The 22,809-nt window shown below is 45.7% G+C and overlaps 1 protein-coding gene across 3 annotated transcripts in view; it reads left to right on the top strand.

Moving 5' to 3' along the window:
* tmem268 (transmembrane protein 268) overlaps positions 1 to 22,809 on the top strand; it is a 41,672-nt gene that overhangs the window by 6,130 nt on the left and 12,733 nt on the right. Inside the window, exons 1-6 of one of the 3 annotated variants that reach the window (XM_080182324.1) lie at positions 597 to 768; positions 9,074 to 9,338; positions 12,047 to 12,127; positions 15,318 to 15,427; positions 18,784 to 18,837; positions 21,182 to 21,343. In XM_080182324.1, coding sequence (XP_080038450.1) covers positions 9,239 to 9,338; positions 12,047 to 12,127; positions 15,318 to 15,427; positions 18,784 to 18,837; positions 21,182 to 21,343 — 507 coding nt within the window. In that variant the 5' untranslated portion in view covers positions 597 to 768; positions 9,074 to 9,238. Of the gene's footprint in view, positions 1 to 596; positions 769 to 9,073; positions 9,339 to 12,046; positions 12,128 to 15,317; positions 15,428 to 18,783; positions 18,892 to 21,181; positions 21,344 to 22,809 lie in introns of those variants that run through there. The other 2 variants (XM_080182321.1, XM_080182323.1) reach the window with 2 other exon arrangements.

The following is a 22,809-nucleotide window of genomic DNA, read 5'->3' as shown; positions in this document are numbered from 1 at the left end:
GATAGGACTTGGGTGGGATTGTGGTTGGTACAGACTTGATGGGCCAAATGGCCTCTTTCTGAGATTCTGTGTGGCACAATGCCTTATTTTGTCAGCTTGGATCTTGTTTGTCCCTTGTGGGGACCATGAATTGGATTCAATTTGAATTGATTTTTGGAGCAGGCAAGGAGTTCGATTAAGGGCTTGCCCTATCCAACCTGAGTGTGACCTTGAACAAAGAACTCCAATTAGACGCATTCCTGGAGGTTTAATCTCTTAAACCCCATCCGCGTTCAGTCAAACAGCCTTCCTTTTATCACAGCAGAAATGTTTGTATAATTAATAAACAAAAGTGTTGAGAGGAAAATGAAAGAGATCCACAATTTTTTTCAGTGCAGTGTTGATTCTTTTCTTGGTGCCTGTGTTGCCTGCCGCAGCAGATTCCACAGCTATCCTGGAGAGTTAGTAACCCTGGGGGGAGGAGAGGTTGGTGCAGCCGTCAGGGGAATTTCAAACCAAGTTACCAACAACCGAAAGCACAATCAGTCAGGCTGAAAGGACTCAGCAGCTGGGTTTCCTGTAAGTCATGAGATCCGTACCACCCGTCGGCCCTTGGCCAGAAGTGACCCAGGAGGCAAGCGTTGTCACCAGCCACAGGGACGAGAGTAGCAGGGAGTGCAGACAAAACTTCAGACCACTGCATGTGGCGTAACAAGCTGTCAGCCGCGGGTTTGTGACAATCTCAAGCAAGGGGGAAGTGAACCGAAAGTACAAACAAGACGCTGGCAGGTAATTGAAAGCCCAAAGTGGATTATCATCAAGTTTAACTTTCCTCCTTGTGCATTTTGCAGATTTGTCTGTGCTTTTGTTCCTGAAGCAGCTTGTTGCAGGTTTAATAAGTTGTTAACTGCCGGGGACGGCGGGGGGGGAGCTGTTACTTTGATTTGAGTTATTATTATCACATGTATTAACATACAGTGAAAAACATACAGTGAAAAGTTTCTTGTGCGCTATACAGACAAAGCATAACATTCATAGAGAATGAAACGAGAGAGTGCAGAAGGTAGTGTTACAGTCATAGCTAGGGTGTAGAGAAAGATCAACTTAATGCGAGGTAGGTCCGTTCAAAAGTCTGACAGCAGCAGGGAAGAAGCTGCTCTTGAGTCGGTTGTTACGTGACCTCAGACTTTTGTATCTTTTTCCCGAAGGAAGAAGGTAGAAGAGAGAATGTCCGGGGTATGTGGGGTCCTTAATTATGCTGGCTGCTTTGCCGAGGCAGCAGGAAGTGTAGACAGAGTCAATGGATGGGAGGCTGGTTTGTGTGAAGGAATGGGCTACATTCACGACCTTTTGTAGTTCCAAGTGAGACATCAGTTTGAAGTTTGTTGCTGATTGATTCAGTCAGATTTGGGATGCTTACTGGTAGTGAAGTAGAGTAACAGCAGCATGTGTTTGTATTTGAGAGGGATTATTGTGTGTGTTCCTTTCACACCCAGGGCCGGAACAGGACGAGTACATTTCCAGCAAGCGCAATTGAAGCTGTCCTGACCTCGCCTTTGTCGAGAGATTTCAGAATCATAGAATCCCTACAGTGTAGAAGGAGGCCAGTCAGCACCGACAACAATCCCACCCAGGCCCTATCCCTGTAACCCAAAGTATTTACCCAGCTAGTCCCCCTGACACTGGAGACAGTTTAGCATGGCCAATCCACCTAACCCGCACACCTTTGGACTATGGGAGGAAACTGGAGCACCCGGAGGAAACCCACGCAGACATGTGGAGAACATGCACACACACACACACACACACACACACACACACACACACACACACACACACACACACACAGTGACCCGAGGCCGGAATCGAACCCGGGTCCCTGGCGCTGTGAGGCAGCAATGCTAACCACCGTGCTGCCCCTTAATTAAAGATTAACGTTTGGTCACTCTGGAGTTCCTGTCCGTAAATACCTGACAGTTTGGAATATTCGTGTCTGTCCTCCTCTGCAAAATGAGATTTAAAATAACATCCCTGCACTTCATCCTTGCTGTTGCAGCATCATTTTCAGCAGCAAGAGGCTATTTACAGATAGCAGTTATAATAGACTGGCTAGTGGTGGAGCTGTGCATCAGAATTAATCATGTTATCCTTGTTTATAGCCGCTATCATTTATCACTGACAAAAAAAATCATTCACAGTTATACCTTCCCTCATGATTATTAAAAATAATTGATTATAGGTCTGTCTGTTTATTCATAGAATCCTACTGTGCAGAAGGAGGCCATTCAGCCCAACGAGTCTGCACTGACCACAATCCCACCCAGGCTCTATTCCCGTAACCCCACATATTTACCCTGCTAATCCCCCTGATATCATGGCCAATCAACCTAACCCTCACATCTTTCAGACTGTGAGAGGAAACAGGAATATGCGGAGGAAACCCATGCAGACACGGGGACAACATGCAGACTCCACACAGACAGTGACCCGAGCTGGGAATCAAACCCGTGTCCCTGGCACTGTGAGGCAGAAGTGCTAACCACTGTGCCACCATGCTGCTCTATTGCCACTGTGCCTTCCCATTGAATCTCCAGTCTCCTCATAGCTGAAACTTTCCATCCCAGGCAAAATCCTGGTGAATCTCCTCTGCGCTCTCTCCAGTTCAATCCTATCGTTATCTGTTTCATATTAGTGCAATCTTATTTAAAAAAGAAAACTGTCTTTTTTTTTGAAGGAAATGAGAATACATTTTCTTATTGCGTAACTGGAAATGCTGAGGAGAGTAACTGCGTCTGTGAGAGGAAACAACACAATGCAAAGTCAGGTCAATGTGACTGTATCATTCATTGTTATGTTGGCTTAAACCTATCGCCTGACATTTTCACCATGTCAACAACTGTTTTCCAACTTAATCAACAACCTGTTTAAGAAGACTGGATTTATATTGTGCCTTTAACATAGCTTTCCAACAAAGTACTTACTTTCAGGCAAAACTGCACACCGGGCCACGTAAGTTACCATAACAGCCACCCCATTGTCATCATGAGGGCGGGCACAGTGTTAACTCTGAAATGGCCTGCTGCCTCACAGTGCCAGGGACCCAGGTTCAATTCCAGCCTTGGGTGACTGTGTGGAGTCTGCACATTCTCCTCGTGTCTGTGTGGCTTTTCTGTGGATGTTCTGGTTTCCTCCCACACTCCACAGATGTGTAGGTTAGGTAATTGCCCCTTCGTGTCCAAAGGTGTGTAAGTAAGTTTGGAATAAATGGGTGTTTTTCTGGTTGGCAGTTGGTGACTAGTGGCATGCCGCAGGGATCGGTGCTGGGGCCTCAACTGTTTACCATATACATAGATGATCTGGAGGAGGGGACTGAGTGTAGGGTAACAAAGTTTGCTGATGACACGAAGATGAGTGGAAAAGCAAATTGAGTGAAGGACGCGGAAAGTCTGCAGAGAAATTTGGATAGGCTGAGTGAGTGGGCGAGGACCTGGCAGATGGAGTATAATGTTGGCAAATGTGAGGTTATCCACTTTGGAAGAAATAATAGTAGGATGGAATATTATTTAAATGGTGAAAAGTTGCAGCATGCTACGGTGCAGAGGGACCTAGGGGTCCTTGTGCACGAGTCGCAAAAACCCAGTCTGCAGGTGCAGCAGATGATCAAGAAGGTGAATAGAATGTTGGCCTTTATAGCGAGGGGGATGGAATATAAAAGGAGGTCTTGCTGCAACTGTACAGGGCACTGGTGAGGCCGCAACTAGAGTACTGTGTGCAGTTTTGGTCCCCTTATTTGCAAAAGGATATATTGGCCTTGGAGGGAGTACAGAGAAGGTTCACCAGGCTGATACTGGAGATGAGGAGGTTTGCTTATGAGGAGAGATTGAGTAGATTGGGCCTGTGCTCGTTCGAGTTTAGAAGGCTGAGGGGGGATGTTATAGAAACGTACAAGATAATGAAGGGGCTAGATAGGGTAGAGGTAGAGAGATTCTTTCAGCATAGAAAGGAAACCAGAACTACAGGGCACAGCCTCAAAATAAGGGGGGGTGCAGTTTAGAACAGAGTTGAGGAGGAACTTCTTCTCTCAGAGGGTGGTGAATCTCTGGAATTCTCTGCCCATTGAAGTGGTAGAAGTTACCTCGTTGAATATGTTTAAATCACGGGTAGATAGATTTCTGATCGATAAGGGAAATAAGGGTTATGGGGAGCAGGCGGGTAAGTGGAACTGATCCACTTCAGATCAGCCATGATCTTATTGAATGGCAGGGCAGGCTTGAAGGGCTAGATGGCCTACTCCTGCTCCTATTTCTTATTTCTTATGTTCTTATGTAGATGGATTAGCCATGGCAAATGTTTTGGGTAATGGGGATAGTGTGGGGTGTGATTGGCCTAGATAAGATGCTTTTTCAGAGAGTCAGTGCAGGCTCGATGGGCCAACTGGTCTCTTTCTGCAGGGAATCTACATCTCTGCTGCTAACTGACTAGTGTTCTTGGGGTGTGGACAACAGAGACAAGTCATTATTTATTGCCCACCCGAGTTACCAGTCATATGGCACGGGACTGGAGTCTCTGAAAGATTTTTTAAATTCATTTATTATCTGGGCCAGCATTTGTTGCCCATTCCGAATTTCCCTTGAACTGAGTGGCTTGCTGGGCCATTTCAGAGGGCATTTAAGACTTACATGTCCATGATAGGTATGTCCCTGTCAGGCAAGGAGGAATTGGTAGGGCTAGGGAACCGTGGTGCACCAAAAAAGTTGATTCGTTGGTTAAAAGGAAAAAGGAGGCTTATGTTCGGATGAGACGTGAGGGCTCGGGTAGTGCACTAGAAAACTTTAGATTGGCTAGGAGGGAGTTGAAGAGTGAGCTAAGAAGGGCTAAAAGAGGACATGAGAAGACTTTGGCTGATAGGGTTAAGGAGAATCCTAAGGCGTTCTATAGGTATGTCAAGAACAGAAGGTTGGTTAGGGCAAGATTAGGGCCAGTTATAGACAGCAGAGGGAAGTTATGTGTGGAACCGGAGGAGATTGGAGAGGCATTGAACCAATATTTCTCTTCGGTGTTCACGCAGGGGGACATGGATATAGCTGAGGAGGACACTGGGTTGCAGGGGAGTAGAATTGACAGTGTTACAGTTGATAAGGAGGATGTGCTGGATATTCTGGAGGGTCTGAAAATAGATAAGTCCCCTGGTCCGGATGGGATTTACCCCAGGATTCTCTGGGAGGCAAGAGAAGTGATTGCAGAGCCTCTGGCTCTGATCTTCAGGTCGTCGTTGGCCTCTGGTATAGTACCGGAAGATTGGAGGTTAGCGAATGTTGTCCCATTGTTTAAGAAGGGGAACAGAGACTTCCCCGGGAATTATAGACCGGTGAGTCTCACTTCTGTTGTGGGCAAGGTTTTAGAAAAAATTATTAGGGATAGGATTTATAGTTATTTGGAGAGTAATGAATTGATTGGAGATAGTCAGCATGGTTTTGTGGCGGGTAGGTCATGCCTTACTAACCTTATTGAGTTTTTTGAGAAAGTGACCAAAGAGGTGGATGGGGGTAAGGCAGTGGACGTGGTGTATATGGATTTTAGTAAGGCGTTTGATAAGGTTCACCATGGTAGGCTTCTGCAGAAAATGCAGATGTATGGGATTGGGGGAGATCTAGGAAATTGGATCAGGAATTGGCTAGCAGATAGGAGACAGAGGGTGGTGGTTGATGGTAAATATTCATCATGGAGTTCGGTTACGAGTGGTGTGCCTCAGGGATCTGTTTCGGGGCTACTGCTGTTTGTAATTTTTATTAATGATCTGGATGAGGGTATAGTTGGGTGGATTAGTAAATTTGCTGATGACACCAAAGTCAGAGGTGTGGTAGATAGTGAGGCAGGGTGTCATAGTTTGCAGGAAGACTTAGACAGGTTGCAGAGCTGGGCCGCGAGGTGGCGGATGGAGTTTAATGCGGAGAAGTGTGAGGTAATTCACTTTGGTAGGAATAACAGATGTGTCGAGTATAGGGCTAACGGGAGGACTTTGAATAGTGTGGATGAGCAGAGGGATCTAGGTGTATGTGTACATAGATCCCTGAAAGTTGGGAATCAAGTAGATAAGGTTGTTAAGAAGGCATACGGTGTCTTGGCGTTTATTGGTAGGGGGATTGAATTTAGGAGTCGCAGCGTTATGTTGCAACTGTACACAACTCTGGTGCAGCCGCACTTGGAGTACTGTGTGCAGTTCTGGTCCCCACATTACAGGAAGGATGTGGAGGCTTTGGAGAGGGTGCAGAGGAGGTTTACCAGGATGTTGCCTGGTATGGAGGGGAGGTCCTATGAGGAGAGGCTGAGGGATTTGGGGTTGTTTTCGCTGGAAAGAAGGCGGCTAAGAGGGGATCTTATTGAAACATATAAGATGATTAGAGGTTTAGATAGCGTGGATAGTGATAGCCTTTTTCCTCTGATGGAGAAATCTAGCACGAGGGGACATGGCTTTAAATTAAGGGGGGGTAGTTATAGGACGGAAGTCAGGGGTAGGTTCTTTACCCAGAGGGTGGTGAGGGATTGGAATGCTCTGCCTGCTGCAGTTGTAAATGCGCCTAGTTTGGGGGCGTTTAAGAGATCCGTGGATAGGTTTATGGACGAAAAGGGTTTGGTTTAGTTTAGTGGGTCATTGTTTTGTAACTGGTCGGCGCAACATCGTGGGCCGAAGGGCCTGTTCTGCGCTGTAATGTTCTATGTTCTATGTACATGTAGGCCAGAGCGGGTGAGGACGGCAGATTTCCTTCCCTAAAGGACATTAGTGAACCAGATGGGTTTTTCCAACAATTGACAATGGTTTCATGGCCATCAGTAGATTCTTAATTCCAGATTTTTAATGAATTCAAATTTCACCATTTGCCATAGTGAGATTCGAACCCAGGTCCCCAGAGCATTACCCTAGGTCTCTGGATTACTGGTGTAGTGACAATACCGCTACGCCACCGCCTCCCCAATATTAGTAAATTACTTAGTTTTTTATGATCCTCGGGCAGCTTTCAGTAACAACAATTTCCATTTATATGATGGGGGCGATTCTCCCCAAAAGATTCTAAGTGACAAATTCACGTAAAAACTGGAGTAAATCCCCCCGGTTTTTTCAGTGGGAGTTTAGGAAAGGATCTCCCACGCTCTGCATTATGCCAGGGCGGAGGGGGTGCCCCTGGATCTCCCAAACTCTGTGCACTATGCTGGGGTGGGTGGGGAGGGGGTGGTCCTGGGATCTCCCACACTCTGTGCACTGCAGAGCGCCTCAGCGTAAATCCCGTTGAAAAGCCGGCAGCGTAGCGCTGAGCAGGCCACTGTGCATGCGCTGATCTGTCAGGACTGAGATCGGTACGTGCGCAGCGGCCACTGTCTGAAGGCCGGCCTCCTGTCTGCTGGCCAGCTCTGCAATCCTGCGTTGCTGACTGTGACATCCCCCCCATGGTGTTATTGCTAGCCCCCCACCCCCGAATACAACTGATCCCCAGCCCACCTCGATTTCCTGCCACCACCCCCTCCATACCGGCAGTCCCAATCCCCAGGAGGCTGCCCCCCACCCCAATGGCCAGCCCTGATTGCTAACCTCCTTCCCTTTTTAAAATTGTACCCGCCTCTACTACCACCTCTGGCAACTCGTTCCAGACACTCAGCAACCTCTCTGTGAAAAACTTGTCCCTCTGGACACTTTTCTGTCTCTCCCCTCTCACCTTAAACCTATGTCCTCTAGTTTTAGGTTCCCCTACCTTTGGGAAAAGATATTGACTATCTAGCTGATCTGTGCCCCTCATTATTTTATAGACCTCTATAAAATCACCTCTCAGCCTCCTACGCTCCAGAGAAAAAAGTCCAGTCTATTCAGCCTTTCCTTATAACTCAATCCATCAAGTCCCAGTAGCATCCTAGTAAATCTTTTCTGCACTCTTTCTAGTTTGATAATATCATGTATTAGTATACAGTGAAAAGTATTATTTCTTGCATGCTATACAGACAAAATATACCGTTCATAGAGAAGGAAAGGAGAGGGTGTAGAACATAGTGTTACAGTCATAGTTAGGGTGCAGAGAAAGATCAGCTTAATGCGAGGTAGGTCCATTCAGGAAAGAAGCTGTTCTTGAGTTGGTTGTTATGTGATCACATATTAAACTCTTTACCAAAATCCATGTCTCCAAGGGAGAGATGACCAGCTTCTGCTCCAGAACAGTGAGCTGCAATCAGTGCGTAAAGGTTTCTAGCTTCAGGCTCACTCTTTTTCTATGATGGCTGAGGTCAGAGGTGGATAGAGGTGGCCTGATGTCTGGGCGAAGAGTTTGATGCTATAAAGGGAACCTCAACCATAGTGTGTGATGGAGGAACAGCAAACTGAAACAGTTGGCAGGTTTTTAGCTGTAAGGACAAACCTGCCATGTCAAATGGTGAGATAATCCTTTACATATTATGTAGATGGACCTCAGTGCCGCGTCCAAGAGTTGGGGTGAGTTGGAGTCAGATGGAAGGAAGCTTTTGTAGAGTATAAGTACTGGCACAGGCAAGAAAATCCTGCATTAGTACTATTAAATTCTACATCATCTGTGCAAACTTAACGCTATAACCATGGTCTTATTGTCTGTCATAAAAATCTAATCCAGCACGAGTAGGCCTCCAGGCCCTTCAAACCTGCCCTGGCACTCAATCATGGCTGACATGTACCAGCTTCGACTTCCTTTCTGTGCCATTTCCCCGTAACCTTCCATTCCTCGATCGAGCAAATATTTATTCACTTCCAGTTTAAATCCTTCTAATAATCCAGCTTCCACCACCCTTTGGGGCATAGAGTTCCAGAGATTCACCATCCCATTGCGAGAAGAAATTTCTACTCACCTCAGTTTTAAATGACCGGCCCTTTATCGTGTAGCTATGTCCCCTTGTTCAAGACTCTCCCACAGCTGAAATCATCCTCACCATCTACCCTAGTGTGGTTTTTCTGTCAGAGTTTGTTCGATGATGCCTCTGACGAGCACCTTGGGAGATTTTACTATGTTGGCTGCAGCATAAGTTCAAATTCTTGTTGTAATCCTCTTCACTTTACAATATTTTAATCTCATTTTGATTTTAGATTTCAGGTGGCCATGTCTAATTTGCACCTCCGCTGACTCAGCACTTTAGTTGTTGCTGGTTCTAGAATCTCATACACGCCGCAGTCTCCGCACTTGTGTCATGTACGATACAGAAACCGAGGAATATCTTGCCGTGCTGCCCCAGTTCCGAGTCCCGTGTTGTAATGGCCGATGATGACAGTGGCTACAGGGTATCGCCAGCACAAGCCTCCTTGACATCATTTGAAGCAGTAGAGGAAGCAGATGTGATTCACTGGATAAATGGTATGAAACGCAGGTTTTTAAGCAATGAAATAGCTGAGTGCAAAGGCAACAATGCCTTACATTTCTATAACACCTTTAATGACCCAGAATGCCTTACATCGAAACGACATTCGGAATGTAGTCACTCTAGTCATGTGAGAAGCACAGCCTCCGGCAGCACAGTGGTTAGCACCGCTGACTAACGCCAGGGACCCAGGTTTGATTCCCGGCTTGGGTCACTGTCTCTGCAGAGTCTGCACGTTCTCCCCGTATCTGCGTGGGTTTCCTCCCACAGTCCAGATGTGCTGGTTAGGTGCATTGGCCATGCTGAATTCTCCCTCAGTGTACAGGTGCTAGAGTGTGGTAACTAGGGGATTTTCACAGTAACTTCATTGTAAGCTTACTTTTGACACCAATAAATAATCTAAAAAACTTTTTGGTGCAGGAAGCTCCCACAAAACGGCAAGTGGCAATGACCAGATAATCAGTTTCAGGGATACTGGAGAGAACTCCCCTTCTCCTGATGATGCCATGGGATCATTCAATAGTTTATTTATTAGTGTCACAAGTAGGCTGACATTAACACTGCAATAAAGTTACTGTGAAAATCCCCTCTTCACCCCACTCCGGTGCCTGTATGGGTATATTGAGGGAGAATTTAGCACGGCCAATCCACCTAACTAATCTTTCGGACTGTAGGATGACACTGGAGCATCTGAGGAAACCCATGCAGACATGAGGAGAACTCCAGACAGACAGGGACCCAAGCCAGGAATCAAACCTAGGTCCCTGGTGCTGTGAGGCAGCAGTGCTAACCACTGTGCCACCGCCCAACACTGCTGCAATACTATCCTGTCAAACATCTTCCTCTCTATAGCACGCTCGTCACCTGCATGGTTAATGCCTCATCTGAAAGGCAGCACCTTGTCAGTGCATCTCTCTCCCTCCCTCAGTACTGGGCTGGGAGTGTTACTCTAGATTTTGTACACCGCTCTCAGGAATGAGGCTTGAACACACGGTCTCAGAGTGGTGCATGTTACCGGCAGAACTACAGCTGATACCTGACGAGAGGTGTCACTGAAAGGCCAGGTCACAATTGGCCTGTAGTTTCAGCAGCAGGACATACAAGGTGGTGAGATCTCGCAGACTCCAATCATCCTGTAATTTCTTTCTCTTTCTGTCCCCTTGGTCCAACTGGAGATGTCAGCTTGGGAAATTAGAGCTGGGACTTACAGAAGTGCTAATCAGCCAGCCCAAAATATTCATAGAAGCATAGAGAACCTACAGCACAGAAGGAGGCCATCCAGCCTATCAAGTCTGCACCAACCACAATCCTACTCAGGCCCTATTCCCGTAGCCTCACACATTCACCTCGCTAATCCCCCTGACATTAGGGTTAATTTAGCATGGTCAATCAACCTAACCCACACGTCTTTGGACTATTGGCCCAAGATAATCGGGGGATGAGAGGTCGCTGTGGTCGATGGATGGATTAACGGTGACCTCAATGTTCACACTAAGCTGTGCAGCTGCACAGTGGGTCAAAGAGGCACCACGTTAGCCTTGTTCTGTCATAAATAACATGGGTTCAGGATTGTGAAAAAAAGGGTGATGCGCAACAATTATATTTTAAAAGGCACATTTATCTGACATTATCAGAATGTCCCTCAGTTTCCATACGTCCACCCACCATGAACTCGGAAAGGTGAAGAAAATTGGCATCTCGTGTTACAAATAGTCACTGCAGCCCTGGGTCCGAGGGAGGGGGTGTGTGTGTGTGTGTGTGTGTGTGTGTGTGTGTATCTCTGGCATTCAGCATGTTGTGGTTATCGTAGGATAAATAAGAAAAAGCTATTTCCAGTGGCAGGAGGGTCAGTAAACAGGGGCCACAGATTTGAGGTGAATGGCGAGAGAAGGTGACTTGAGGAAACTTTTCATGTTACGCAGCTGTGGTTTGGTACGCAGTCCCTGAAATGGGAAGAAAGGGAAGAATGTACAGGTCTGTGGCCAGAGAGCCATAGGGGGTATTGGATAGCTCTTTCAAGAAACTAGCAGCAGGCATGAATGATCTGCTGTGCTGTATCATTCTCTGATTCATCTCTGTCTTTCCCCTGTTTACCCTCTCTCTGTTTCTCCCTACCCGCACCTCACCACACTCTTATACTAAATTGATCTTTCTATACACTCTAGCTATGACTGTAACACTACATTCTGCATCTCTCCCTTCCTTCTCTATGAACGGCATGCTTTGCCTGTAAGAAACAATACTTTTCACTGTATCCCAATACATATGACAATAATACATCAAATCAAATCAAAAATATTCTCTCTCTCTTCTTGCACCCTGGGACTTACCCTCCATTCCCCCAACCAGGATTCCCTGCAAAAGCATTGAACCTGCCCTGATAACTGTTATCTTGGACCTCTAATGTGCCTCGTACAGCTCAATTTTAACCACCGTGAGCAGCCACCCCGCCCCCCTGACAGGTTTCTGATGACAGTCACCCTGGTGAAGCCCATGCTGAACCTGTCTGTTAGCACTGCCCAGCTGTCCTGCACCTTGTTTCGCCCCATTCCTGCACACGATCTAAACTCATGCCCCAGTGTGCCTCCTGAACTTTCAACCTCCGCTTGACTTTGTGGTGCATGTCACACAATCTCAGTGTGTCTGCTTCATATCCCCTTGCTGGCAAATTACAACGGCTGATGGAATGATCTTTGTATCACAGATCCGAATGGACCAGGCCTCCTTAGTCGAAGCAATAGCAGAAACGATTCAGAGCGGTACAGCAGACCACCAGAGAGACCAGGTGAGCCCTGAAACATAGACTGGGGTTTTTCAGAGCAAACTGATAACGTTGTTTTCTTAATGCATCTTAAGCCAGGAGCAGAAGAAATAACTGAGAACTTGTGGAGTTTATTCCATAAGTAGTAACATTAACTGACGCTAAAGCCAACATCCACTCCTCTGTCTTTCAGTGGATTGATCTCAGGGGAAGGCGATGGCCTAGTGGTATTATTGCTAGACTATTAATCCAGAAACTCAGTGAATGTTCTGGGGAACTGGGTTCGAATCCCGCCATGGCAGAGGGTGGAATTTGAATTCAGTAAAAAAAATCTGTAATTAAGAATCCATCTGGTTCACTAATGTCCTATAGGGAAGGAAATCTGCCGTCCTTACCTGGTGTGGCCTACATGTGACTCCAGAGCCACAGCAATGTGGTTGACTCTCAACTACCTTCTGAATAAGGGCAGCTAGGGATGGGTAGTAAATGTGGCCAGCCAACAACACCCAGGCCCCACAAATGAATAAAAAAAACCATAAGGACAATGCGTTTAGCCCCTTGTACCCCTGAGCAGGGTGGGTTGGGGATGGAGAAGTGCATATCAGTTCCTGCTGGCTGAGGGTATAAATGAGGATTTGATTAGGCTTGGGGCTGTGACTTTTTTCCAAAGCCTTTACTGATGGAGAATGGTGGCTTAGTCAAGGAACCTTGGAGCTGATAACCAGCAAGGGAAACCAGTGACATTGCAAACATAAGGTCAACGTATGAAACCTTTCTAATTAAAATATCTAAGATTCAGATTCTTAATTTCTGATGCTAGGCTCCTCAGCCATGTCTAACCTAATGAGGTACGAATAACTAGTATTTATGAATCAATTTGAATTTATTAAGCAAGATTTTACATACGCTTAACAACACAGTGAGGATAATATGGAAAATTCTCGTCACTCAAGGTCCTAAGATTCCTTGAGCCAGTGCAATGTCCTTCTCTTCTTCTGTCTCAGGAGTTGAACTGTCCAGAGCAGTCACACGCTATGGTAACACTGTGCCAGCAAAGACTCAAATTTTCCAACTTTTATCCCCACTTCTTATTATTCTGGAATCCCTTATTTGGAAATAGTTAAAATTCACTGATCCCATTGGCTTAGGATGTGCCTGTTTCGATGTCAACCCACTAGTGTACTTAGTCATGTATTCGAGGCGGGTACAACTTTGTCTTTTAAAAATCATATAGGCAGTTACATTGGTATGATGGGTACAGAGGGATATGGGCCAAATGCGGGCAATTGGGACTAATTTAGTGATTAAAACTGAGTGGCGTGGACAAGGGCCTGTTTCCATGGTGTAAACCTTTATGACCAAAAAATATATTTCCATCCTTTATTTCCTGGGCCTTAGAGTTTATATTCTATTGTGAACAAATGCTACATCCTTTAGCTGCAGATTACCAATATATAAACATCCTCTTGCCAATATTACATCGATCATAAACATCAACATATTCTAACCCATTCCCACAAATTATAATATCAAGAAGCATGCAGGCTAAAAGCACTTCCTATCACAATCTAAACAGAAGGAAAAGTTTCCCTCTAATACAGATGTTCTGACCTACAGATGGTTCATTAATTAAACCAATGCATGGGTTTCATGTGAAGATAGTTTTAACTCAAGTTCAAATTGTTAAACTCAATCTTTCTAACTATTCCTTCGAACTCAAACTCGGAGGCCCCATTAACTTCATTTAACTCTGATTCTTTACAAACAGTTCCGGAACTGGCAGAAATTTAAGAGACAAAAAGAGAAAATTTTCTCTTTTGGCTTCAGATTCCATCATCCGCAGTAACTTGCTTTTAGAGCAGAAGTTCAGACTCAGCTATGTAAAAAGCGGTTAAAAATAAAATCCAACAGACCAACAACAAACCCTAAAGATTTTGAATTACATCAAGCAATAAAGGGGTAAACAATTGCAGAGAAGGAACTGTTTAAAGTTTTAAAGTTTATTTATTAGTGTCACAAGAAGGCTTACATTAACATTGCAATGAAGTTACTGTGAAAACCCTCTAGTCACCACACTTCGGCACCTGTTCAGGTACTTTGAGGGAGAATTTAGCACAGACAGTGCACCTCTCCACACGTCTTTCCTCCAGACTGTGGGAGGAAACCGGAAGAAACCCACGAAGGCATGGGGAGAATGTGCAAACTCTGCACAGACAGTGACCCAAGCTGGGAATTGAACCCAGGTCCCTGGCACTGTGAGGCAGCAGCACTAACCATTCTGCCACTGGGGTGCCTGAACTGAAATACTGAAATGATGATCTGCCCATTGGAAAACTGACTGGAGCTGGTGGTTTTACTCCCCACCTGATTTTACTGTCTGTTGAAGTCCATGTATAAATACAATACCAGTCCATGATAAATTCCGTCAGGTTTTTTATTCTAAAAAAATTGAAGGTAGGGGAGTGAGTGTCTCGGGAGTGAGTCCAAAGTTGGGAAAATGAACAGTGGCTCCTGACCATTTGATCTTGTTCCAAGTGTTTTATCCTGAGTTGAGCATCTTACATTATGGAATGGATCAAAGAATCCCTACAGTTCAGAATAAGACCATTTGGCCCATCAAGTCTGTACTGACCACAACCCCATCTAAGCCCTATTCCTGTAACCCCTCATATTTACCCTGCTAATCCCCCTGACAAGAGGGTTAATTTAGTAGAGCCAATCCACCCTACCCTGCACTTCTTTGGATTGTGGGAGGAACCTGGAGGAAACCCACACAGGCATGGGGAGAACATGCAAACTCCACACAGTCAGTGACCCAAGGCCGGAATCAAACCCGGATCCCTAGTGCTGTGGGGCAGCAGTGCTAATCACTGTGCCACCGTGCCACTCCTGGTGGGTTCTTTTCCCAGAAGTGATAGTTAATGGAAACATGAGTTACACTTGCATTGTTGTTATCCGTTTCTCACCAACAATTTACAGCATAAGCGTTGGAGGCAATATCACAAGCCCTCCGTGGTATTGGGAGATGTGTCATTGAATGTAAAAACTTAACGTGGAGAGAACTGAAGCTTTTCGCAGTAGGTTGCTGTTGATGCAAAGAGCTTGTTTGAAAATTCTTCTTGCCAGCATGCACAATTAATTGCCTCTGCCTATAGCACTCTCCTTGAGTATCCGATGGCCCAGAAGACCAAAACCTCTACAATTTGCATTTCAGAGTTGTACAATGGCCGGATACTGCTGGACCTCACTTCCAGTGGTTTCTGGTGGTCTCAGGGATTCGATCTGGAGTCATGCGAGGAGAGTCTCGCCAGATTCGGAGTTCAGGTAACATGAGCACGTTTATAAGTTCCCCCTTTTCATCATCCAAATTACTGCGTCATTTTTGTTCTGGTTTTTATTTTGGCTGCCACAGTTATGTTTATGATGGCAGGGTGTACTTTGCCACGAGCCCACGATATTGAATGCAGATTAACCCTGTCACAAACTGTTAGAAACGTGCTGTTAGTCGCTAATAAACTGATGGTGGGCTTCAGTCACGGTGATGGATAATCTGAATTTATTAATTTTCTGTTGCATTGTCCACAGCCAGTTGATAAGTATTTTGGACATCTCTCTCTCTCTACAAGTTACCGATATAGGCAATTCAAACAAAATATATAATTCCTTAGGGTGGAATTTTATGGCCTCGTTCATCCTGAAGCCATTAAATCTGCACCAGAGATCAAGGGATCTTCCCGTGCTCCACCCCTCACCTGCTCCAATTCCTGCGGCAGGCAGGATGGTAAACTTCCGGCCACAGTGTCTACTGGTTTCTACAGACTTCAGCTGTATCATTACAAGTTACTGTTTACGTACAGGGGTTCCTATCTAAGTGTTTATGTAGGCAGTTTCAATGCTAAATGTCAAAAATTACAACAGCAAATGCGGAAATGCACATCATTTTTTAACAGTACAGATATATATATAAAATGGACCAAAGCACAAGCATGATCCAAATATGTACAGTTTATCCTTCTCAAAGACTTGTGTTATTATGGTGTGGTTCATGACCACCGGACGTCCCAAACTAATAAAATGCGGTACTGTTGAAAATATGGCAGCCAGTTTGTACACAGCAAGCTCCCACACAAATAGTAATGTGATAATGCCCAGATCTTTTGCTATGTTGGCAGAGTGATAAATGTGCACCTGGACACTGGGTTAACTCCAGTGGTCCTCTTCGAAGTGAAGTCATGGGAGCTTTTACATCCATTTAGGATTCTGACGGGAACACTGGATTTAACAGCTCATCCAAGGACGGCATCTTTTCTTCGTTAATGGGATGGCACAGTGGTTAGCACTTCTGCCTCCCAGCACAGGGACCAGTGTTCGATTCCCAGCTTCGGTCACTGTCTGTGCAGAGTCTACACGTTCTTCCTGTGCCTGCATGGCTTTTCTCCAGGCGCTCCAGCTTCCTCCCACAGTCCAAAAGATGTGTTGGTTAGGGTGCAATGGCCGTGCTAAATTCTCTCTCGGTGAACCTGAACTGGGGCTGGAGTGTGATGACTCGTGGGTTTTCACAGTAACTTCATTGCAGTGTTGATGTAAGCCTACTTGTGATGCTAATAAATAATCTGAATTGGCTCCCTCAAGGAAGCTTTGAACAGTGCCTATTGATAGGCAAAGGGATCTGGGTGTACAGGTACACAGGTCACTGAAAGTGTCAATGCAGGTGGAGAAGGTAGTCAAGAAGGCATACGGCATACTTGCCTTCATCGGCCGGGGCATTGAGTTTAAAAATTGGCAAGTCATTTTATAGACCCTAAGTTAGGCAGCATTTGGGATATAGTGTTCAATTCTGTTCGCCACACTACCAGAAGGATGTGGAGGCTTTGGAGAGGGTACAGAAAAGATTTACTAGGTTGTTGCCTGGTATGTAGGGCATTAGCTATGAGGAGAGGTTGGAGAAACTTGGTTTGTTCTCGCTGGAATGATGGGGGTTGAGGGGCGACCTGATAGAAGTCTACAAGATTATGAGAGGCACAGACAGAGTGGGTAGTCAGAAGCTTTTCTCAGGGTGAAAGAGTCAATTACTAGGGGGCACAGGTTTAAGGTGCGAGGGGCAAGATTTAAAGGAGACGTACGAGGCAGATTTTTTACACAGAGTAGAGGTTGCCGGGGGAGGAAGTGAAAGCGGATATGTTAGTGACTTTTAAGGGGTGTCTTGACAAATACATGAATAGGATGGGAATAGAGGGATATGGTCCCCGGAAGGGTAGGAGGTTTTAGTTCAGTCGGGCAGCATGGTCGGCGTGGGTTTGGAGGGCTGAAGGGCCTATTCCTGTTCTGTAATTTTCTTTGTTCTTTGTTCTTAGTTGTCCAGTTCTTTATTAAGTGCTGCTCTGCACAATCACATCATCATGCTGATTCCAAATATAACCTTATTCTTCAGTTTGTTTATTCCACAAGAGAAATCACAGTTCGTTGGTCCGTGAGGTGTTTTGTAACAGCATGACTTTGAGTTTGTCTTCTAACATGTGATGAATGTTTTCCTTCCCTTCTTGTTCTGATTTATCTTGTCAGAAAATAAACAGGAGTAATTTACATTTGTGTAAAACGTCTCCAGATTCTGACAGGAGCGGCATTGAACAAAATGTGACATTGAGTTTATTTATTAGTGTCACAAGTAGGCTTGCATCAACACTGCAACGGAGTTACTGTGAAAATCCCCTAGTCGCCACACTCCAGCTCCTGTTCGGGTACACTGAGGGAGGGCTTAGCATGGCCAATGCACCTAACTGGCATGTCTTTCAGACTGTGGGAGGAAACCAGAGCACCTGGAGGAAACCCACGCAGACACAGGGAGAGCATGCAGACTCTATGCAAACACTGACCCAAACCGGGAATCAAACCAGGATCCCTGAGGTAGCAGTGCTAACCATTGTGCCACCACATGAGTTAGAGGTGTGAGTTAGCAAAGTCAGTGATGGCTTAGTGGTAGCACTGCTAGAGTATTAATCCAGAAACTCAGCTGATGTTCTGGGGACCCTGGTTCGAATCCCGCCATGGCTGATGGTGAATTCAGTTTTTTAAAAACCTGGAATTAAGAATCTATTGATGACCATGAAACCATTGTCGATTGTCGGAAAAACCCATCTGGTTCACTAATGCCCTTTAGGGAAGGAAATCTGCCGTCCTTACCTGGTCTGGTCTACGTGATTCCAGAGCCATAGCAATATGATTGTCTCTCAACTGGCCTCCAAGGGCAACAAGGGATGGGCAATAAATGCTGGCCAGCCAGTGATACCCGTGTCTCACGAATGAATTAAAAAAAACTAGTTCAGCTTGGTCATTGCATTTAAGGATTGTCTTTAAGGAGGAAAGGGAGGAGATGGAATGCCAGAGCTTGGTGCCCAGTCGTCTGAAGGCACAGCCACCACTGGTGGAGCAGGGATGCTAAAGGGGCCAGAATTAGAGGAGTGCTGATATCTCAAATGGTTTTGGGCTGGAGTAAGAGGGGTAAGACCGCTGGGGAATTTGGAAACCAGGGTGGGATTGCTGGGCTGGGAACCAAAGTAGGTCCAAGTGAGTGTGGGCGACAGGGCAGCAAAACTTGGTGTGAGTTAACAAAGTCAGTGATGGAAAAAGGACATTGGAGATGAAGTTTCTCTCTCATGCTGGCATTATCTGCTTCTCCATAGGTGCCGCCAGAGGATTATGAACTGCCCATTCGAGCATCCCTAATGAGCACAGAAGTAAGGCGATACATGTACTTTAGTTCCACTGGCTTCATGATGTTTCTCGCCCCAGTAAGTGATCCTGTTGTTTTCCAGCCAAGCTTGAAACACACTGACAATGCAAAACCCCGACAAAGCATTTCAGCCATCTGTTTATTTCAATACATCCTCAGTTACAAATAAATGGTAAAGTGAGCAGGGTTCCAGAGTGAGGACAACACTGCGTTGAATTGTGGTTCAACTTTCTCAACCCCTTCCCTCTTTTACCCTTGGTAGAAGCCTTGCACAAACAAATCAACACCATTGGTGGGGGAGCCAAGGACAAGGGGGACATAACAAAGAAAATTACAGCACAGGAACAGGCCCTTCGGCCCTCCAAGCCTGTACCAACCATGCTGCCCAACTGAACTAAAATTCTCTATCCTTCCTGGGACCATATTCATTTGTTCCCATCCTATTCATGTATTTGCCAAGAAGTGGATGCCAACTTAATGAACAATGTCAAACATATGGAGCCAAGTCAGGTCTTAGAGGCTGAGAGGTCCTTTGGCCCAACTTGTCCATGCCACTTCTTTTTTTTAACCACTGGGTCTGGCCTGGGTGGGTTTGTGGTCGGTGAAGCCACAACCCGCACTGTGTCGGTGCACTAACACAGCTGTCACAAGCCATTTTGCTCATCCTTTTTCCAGTTTTTCTTTGTAAACTCTCATGTCCCGTGATGACAGAGATTTGTGCAGCGTTGTAATAGCTCTCTCAAGGGCCGAATGGCCTCCTTCTGCACTGTAGGAATTCTATGGTTCACTAAGCTAATCCCAATTGCCCTCATTTGACCCATACCCCTCTATGCCCATCTTACCCATGTAATTGTCCAATCACTTTTTAAAAGACAAAATTGTACCCCCCTCTACTACTGCTTCTCATTCCAGATACTCACCATTCTGTGTAAAAAAATTGTTCCTCTGGACCCTTTTGATATCTCCCCTCTCACTTTAAACCTATGCCCTCTAGTTTTAGACTGTCCCTACATAACTGATCTATTCCCCTCATTATTTTATGTACCTCCGCTACAGGGAAAAAAGTTCCAGGCTATTCAGCCTGTCCTTATAACTCAAACCATCCGCCCCAGATGGATAAAAGTATAAAAGGGTCATCTGGACTCGAAACGTTCAGTCTTTTCTCTCCTTACAGATGCTGCCAGACCTGCTGAGATTTTCCAGCATTTTCTCTTTTGGTTTCACTCCAGTGGAGTTGAGGTACAGATCAGCCACCATCTTAGTGAATGGTGGAACAAGCTATTACCAGTTCCACCATGTTGTTCGAGCCATGGTACAACCCTTATAAGGGGATGTGATGGCATAGTGATATCAAATTTGGATTCAATAAAAATCTGGAATTAAAAGTCTAGTGGTGTCCGTGAGATCCACCTGGTTCACTCGTGTCCTATAGGGAAGGAAATCTGCCATCCATACTTGATCTGGCCTATATGTGACTCCAGAGCCACAACAATGAATAAAAGAAAGGTTAAGAGGACACAGGGTGAAGCCACATCCCGCACTGTGTCGGTGCACTAACACAGCTGTCACAAGCCATTTTGCTCATCCTGTTTCCAGTTTTTCTTTGTAATCTCTCCTGTCCCGTGATGACAGAGATTTGTGCAGCGTTGTAATAGCTCTCTCCGGCCCTAAGCTTTGTGAGTAACAGTCGCTACTGAACCACGATAATAGCCTTGAGTATGCAGGGTATGAGGTGCCACCTGAACTGCAGAGTGTAACAATCCAAACATAGGACTCGTTAACTGTTCCCTTCCTAGGCTGGAGACAATGCTGAAGTGGATTACTGAATTTGAGTTGCGACCAAGAATGGGGGTCCCCTGGTGTACACTGTAGTCCCAATTTTACAATAATAAGGATTAGCCATGCTAAATTGCTCCTTCGTGTTCAAAGATGTATGGATTAGGTGGATTGGCCAGGCTAAATTGCTCTGCAGTGTCCAAGATGTGCGGGTTAGGTAGATTGGCCATGCTAACTTGGTCCTTCATGTCCAGAGATGTGCAGATTTGGTGGATTGGCCATGCTATATTTCCCCTTAAACAAAGATGTGTAGGTTTGAGGGATTACCGGGGTAAATATGTGAGATTCTGGGATAGGGCCTGGATGGGATCCTCTGTGGGAGAGTCGATGGTCTCCTTCTGCACTGTAGGGATTTATTCTATTCTATTCAAAACAAATCAGAAGAAGAGACAAGAGACTGGAATTAGAGGACAGCAGAGCTTTGGGGTGATTCTTGCTGTGTTTTAGTAAGTTTTGATATCTGGCCTTGGGCAGGGTGAGAGCCTCTGTAACAGTGTCTGTTGACCCTTTAGGTATTTTATTTGGCGGCTTGGTGTTGCCTCTTTTCAACTTTTCACCTGTACCTGGGCCAATATGTGAAGAGCTTCGACTGGGCGTTCTGCCTGATAGTCAGCCTCGCTGCTGTATTGCTGACCACAGTTCTGCTGCTCATCTTACACAGACACAATCAGAAGGTATGTAGGAGACCAGAGCGCCTGTCACTTTGCAAGTTCTGTAAAACCAGTGCTGCTTTTGACTTTACCTGAATGAGGTTCCACAGTTTGATATCTGCAAATGCAATACTATTTCTGTTTAACTTTCTCTCAAGTGTAGTACACACAGATTAAATATCAAGTAACGAAGAGTCGAGTGCAGAATTATTCTGCGTTGCTTTTGGAGCTGTGGAATGTCGTTGTTAGGGGTTGGAATAAGTTCTCCATTTGAACATCGTATTCCCAGGTCAGGGTTGAAGCGTGACTGAAAGTATGGCCTTAGCATCGGGATGGTTTTTCCCTGCAGCTGCTGCTGCGAGTGGTTTATGAACACCTTGTGATTTTGTTTCACGTTACTACTCAAAGGAAATCAGCCAACCATGTGCTTCAACCACAGCCTCGCTTTGCAGTTTGACAATCCTCTGTCTCCCTCACTAACTGTGTCTGCTGACTGAAAGAGGTTAAAACACCGCAGGAGAAAACCAACCCTGATTCCATTTCATCAGAACATTAGGAACCAGCGTCCAGCAAAAGATGGAAGCTTTATTTTCCCTTCCCCATAAAGTAGGCTCTTTATTTAATCCAGAACGTGCACTTACCAGCTAGCACGCGGGCGAAATAACTGTTCAGGTGCAGAATAGGGGTGACACAGGGCACGGTGGTTAGCACTGCTACCTCACAGCGCCAGGGACCCGGGTTCAATTCTGGCCTCGGGTCACTGTCTGTGTGGAGTTTGCACATTCTCCCTGTGTCTGCGTGGGTTTCCTTCGGGTGCTCCAGTTTCCTCCCACAGTCCAAAGATGTGCAGATTAGATTGATTTGTCAGTCTAAAATAACCCTAGTGTTTGGGGTATTAGCGAGGTAAAATATGTGAGGGTTACTGGGATAGGGCCTGGGTGGGATTGTGGTCAGTGCGGACTTGATGGGTCGAATGGCCTCCTTCTACACTGTAGGGATTCTATGAATGAGTAAATGTAACAACATTGGGAATCTACTAGTATTAGCTCATCTGGCACCTCATTTTACGTTGCCCCATAGTGCCGCAAGATGTGTAGGATAGGGGTAAATGCGTAGGGTTACGGAGATAGCGCAGGGGAGAGAACCCAGGTAAGATACTCTGTCAGAAAGTCAGTGCTGACCTGATGGGCCGAATGCCCTCTTTCTGCACTGTAGGGGTTCTAGTTCATTTATTTAAGTGTCACAAGTAGTCTGACATTAACACTGCAATGAAGTTACTGTGAAAATCCCCTAGCTGCCAAACTCCAGCATCTATTCAGGTACACTGAGAGAGAATTTAGCATGGCCAATCCACTTAACCAGCGCATCTTTTGAACTGTGGGAGGAAACCAGTGCATCCAGCAGAAACCCATGCAGACACAGGGAGAACATGCTGACTCTGCACAGGCAGTAACCCAAGCCAGGAATTGAACCCGGGTCCCTGATCAGTC

This window comes from Carcharhinus amblyrhynchos, unplaced genomic scaffold, assembly GCF_965287045.1.
Source record: "Carcharhinus amblyrhynchos unplaced genomic scaffold, sCarAmb.v2.hapA scaffold_52, whole genome shotgun sequence".
In the NCBI taxonomy this organism is placed as follows: Eukaryota; Metazoa; Chordata; class Chondrichthyes; order Carcharhiniformes; family Carcharhinidae; genus Carcharhinus; species Carcharhinus amblyrhynchos.
This window is presented reverse-complemented; position numbering and strand designations above follow the sequence as displayed.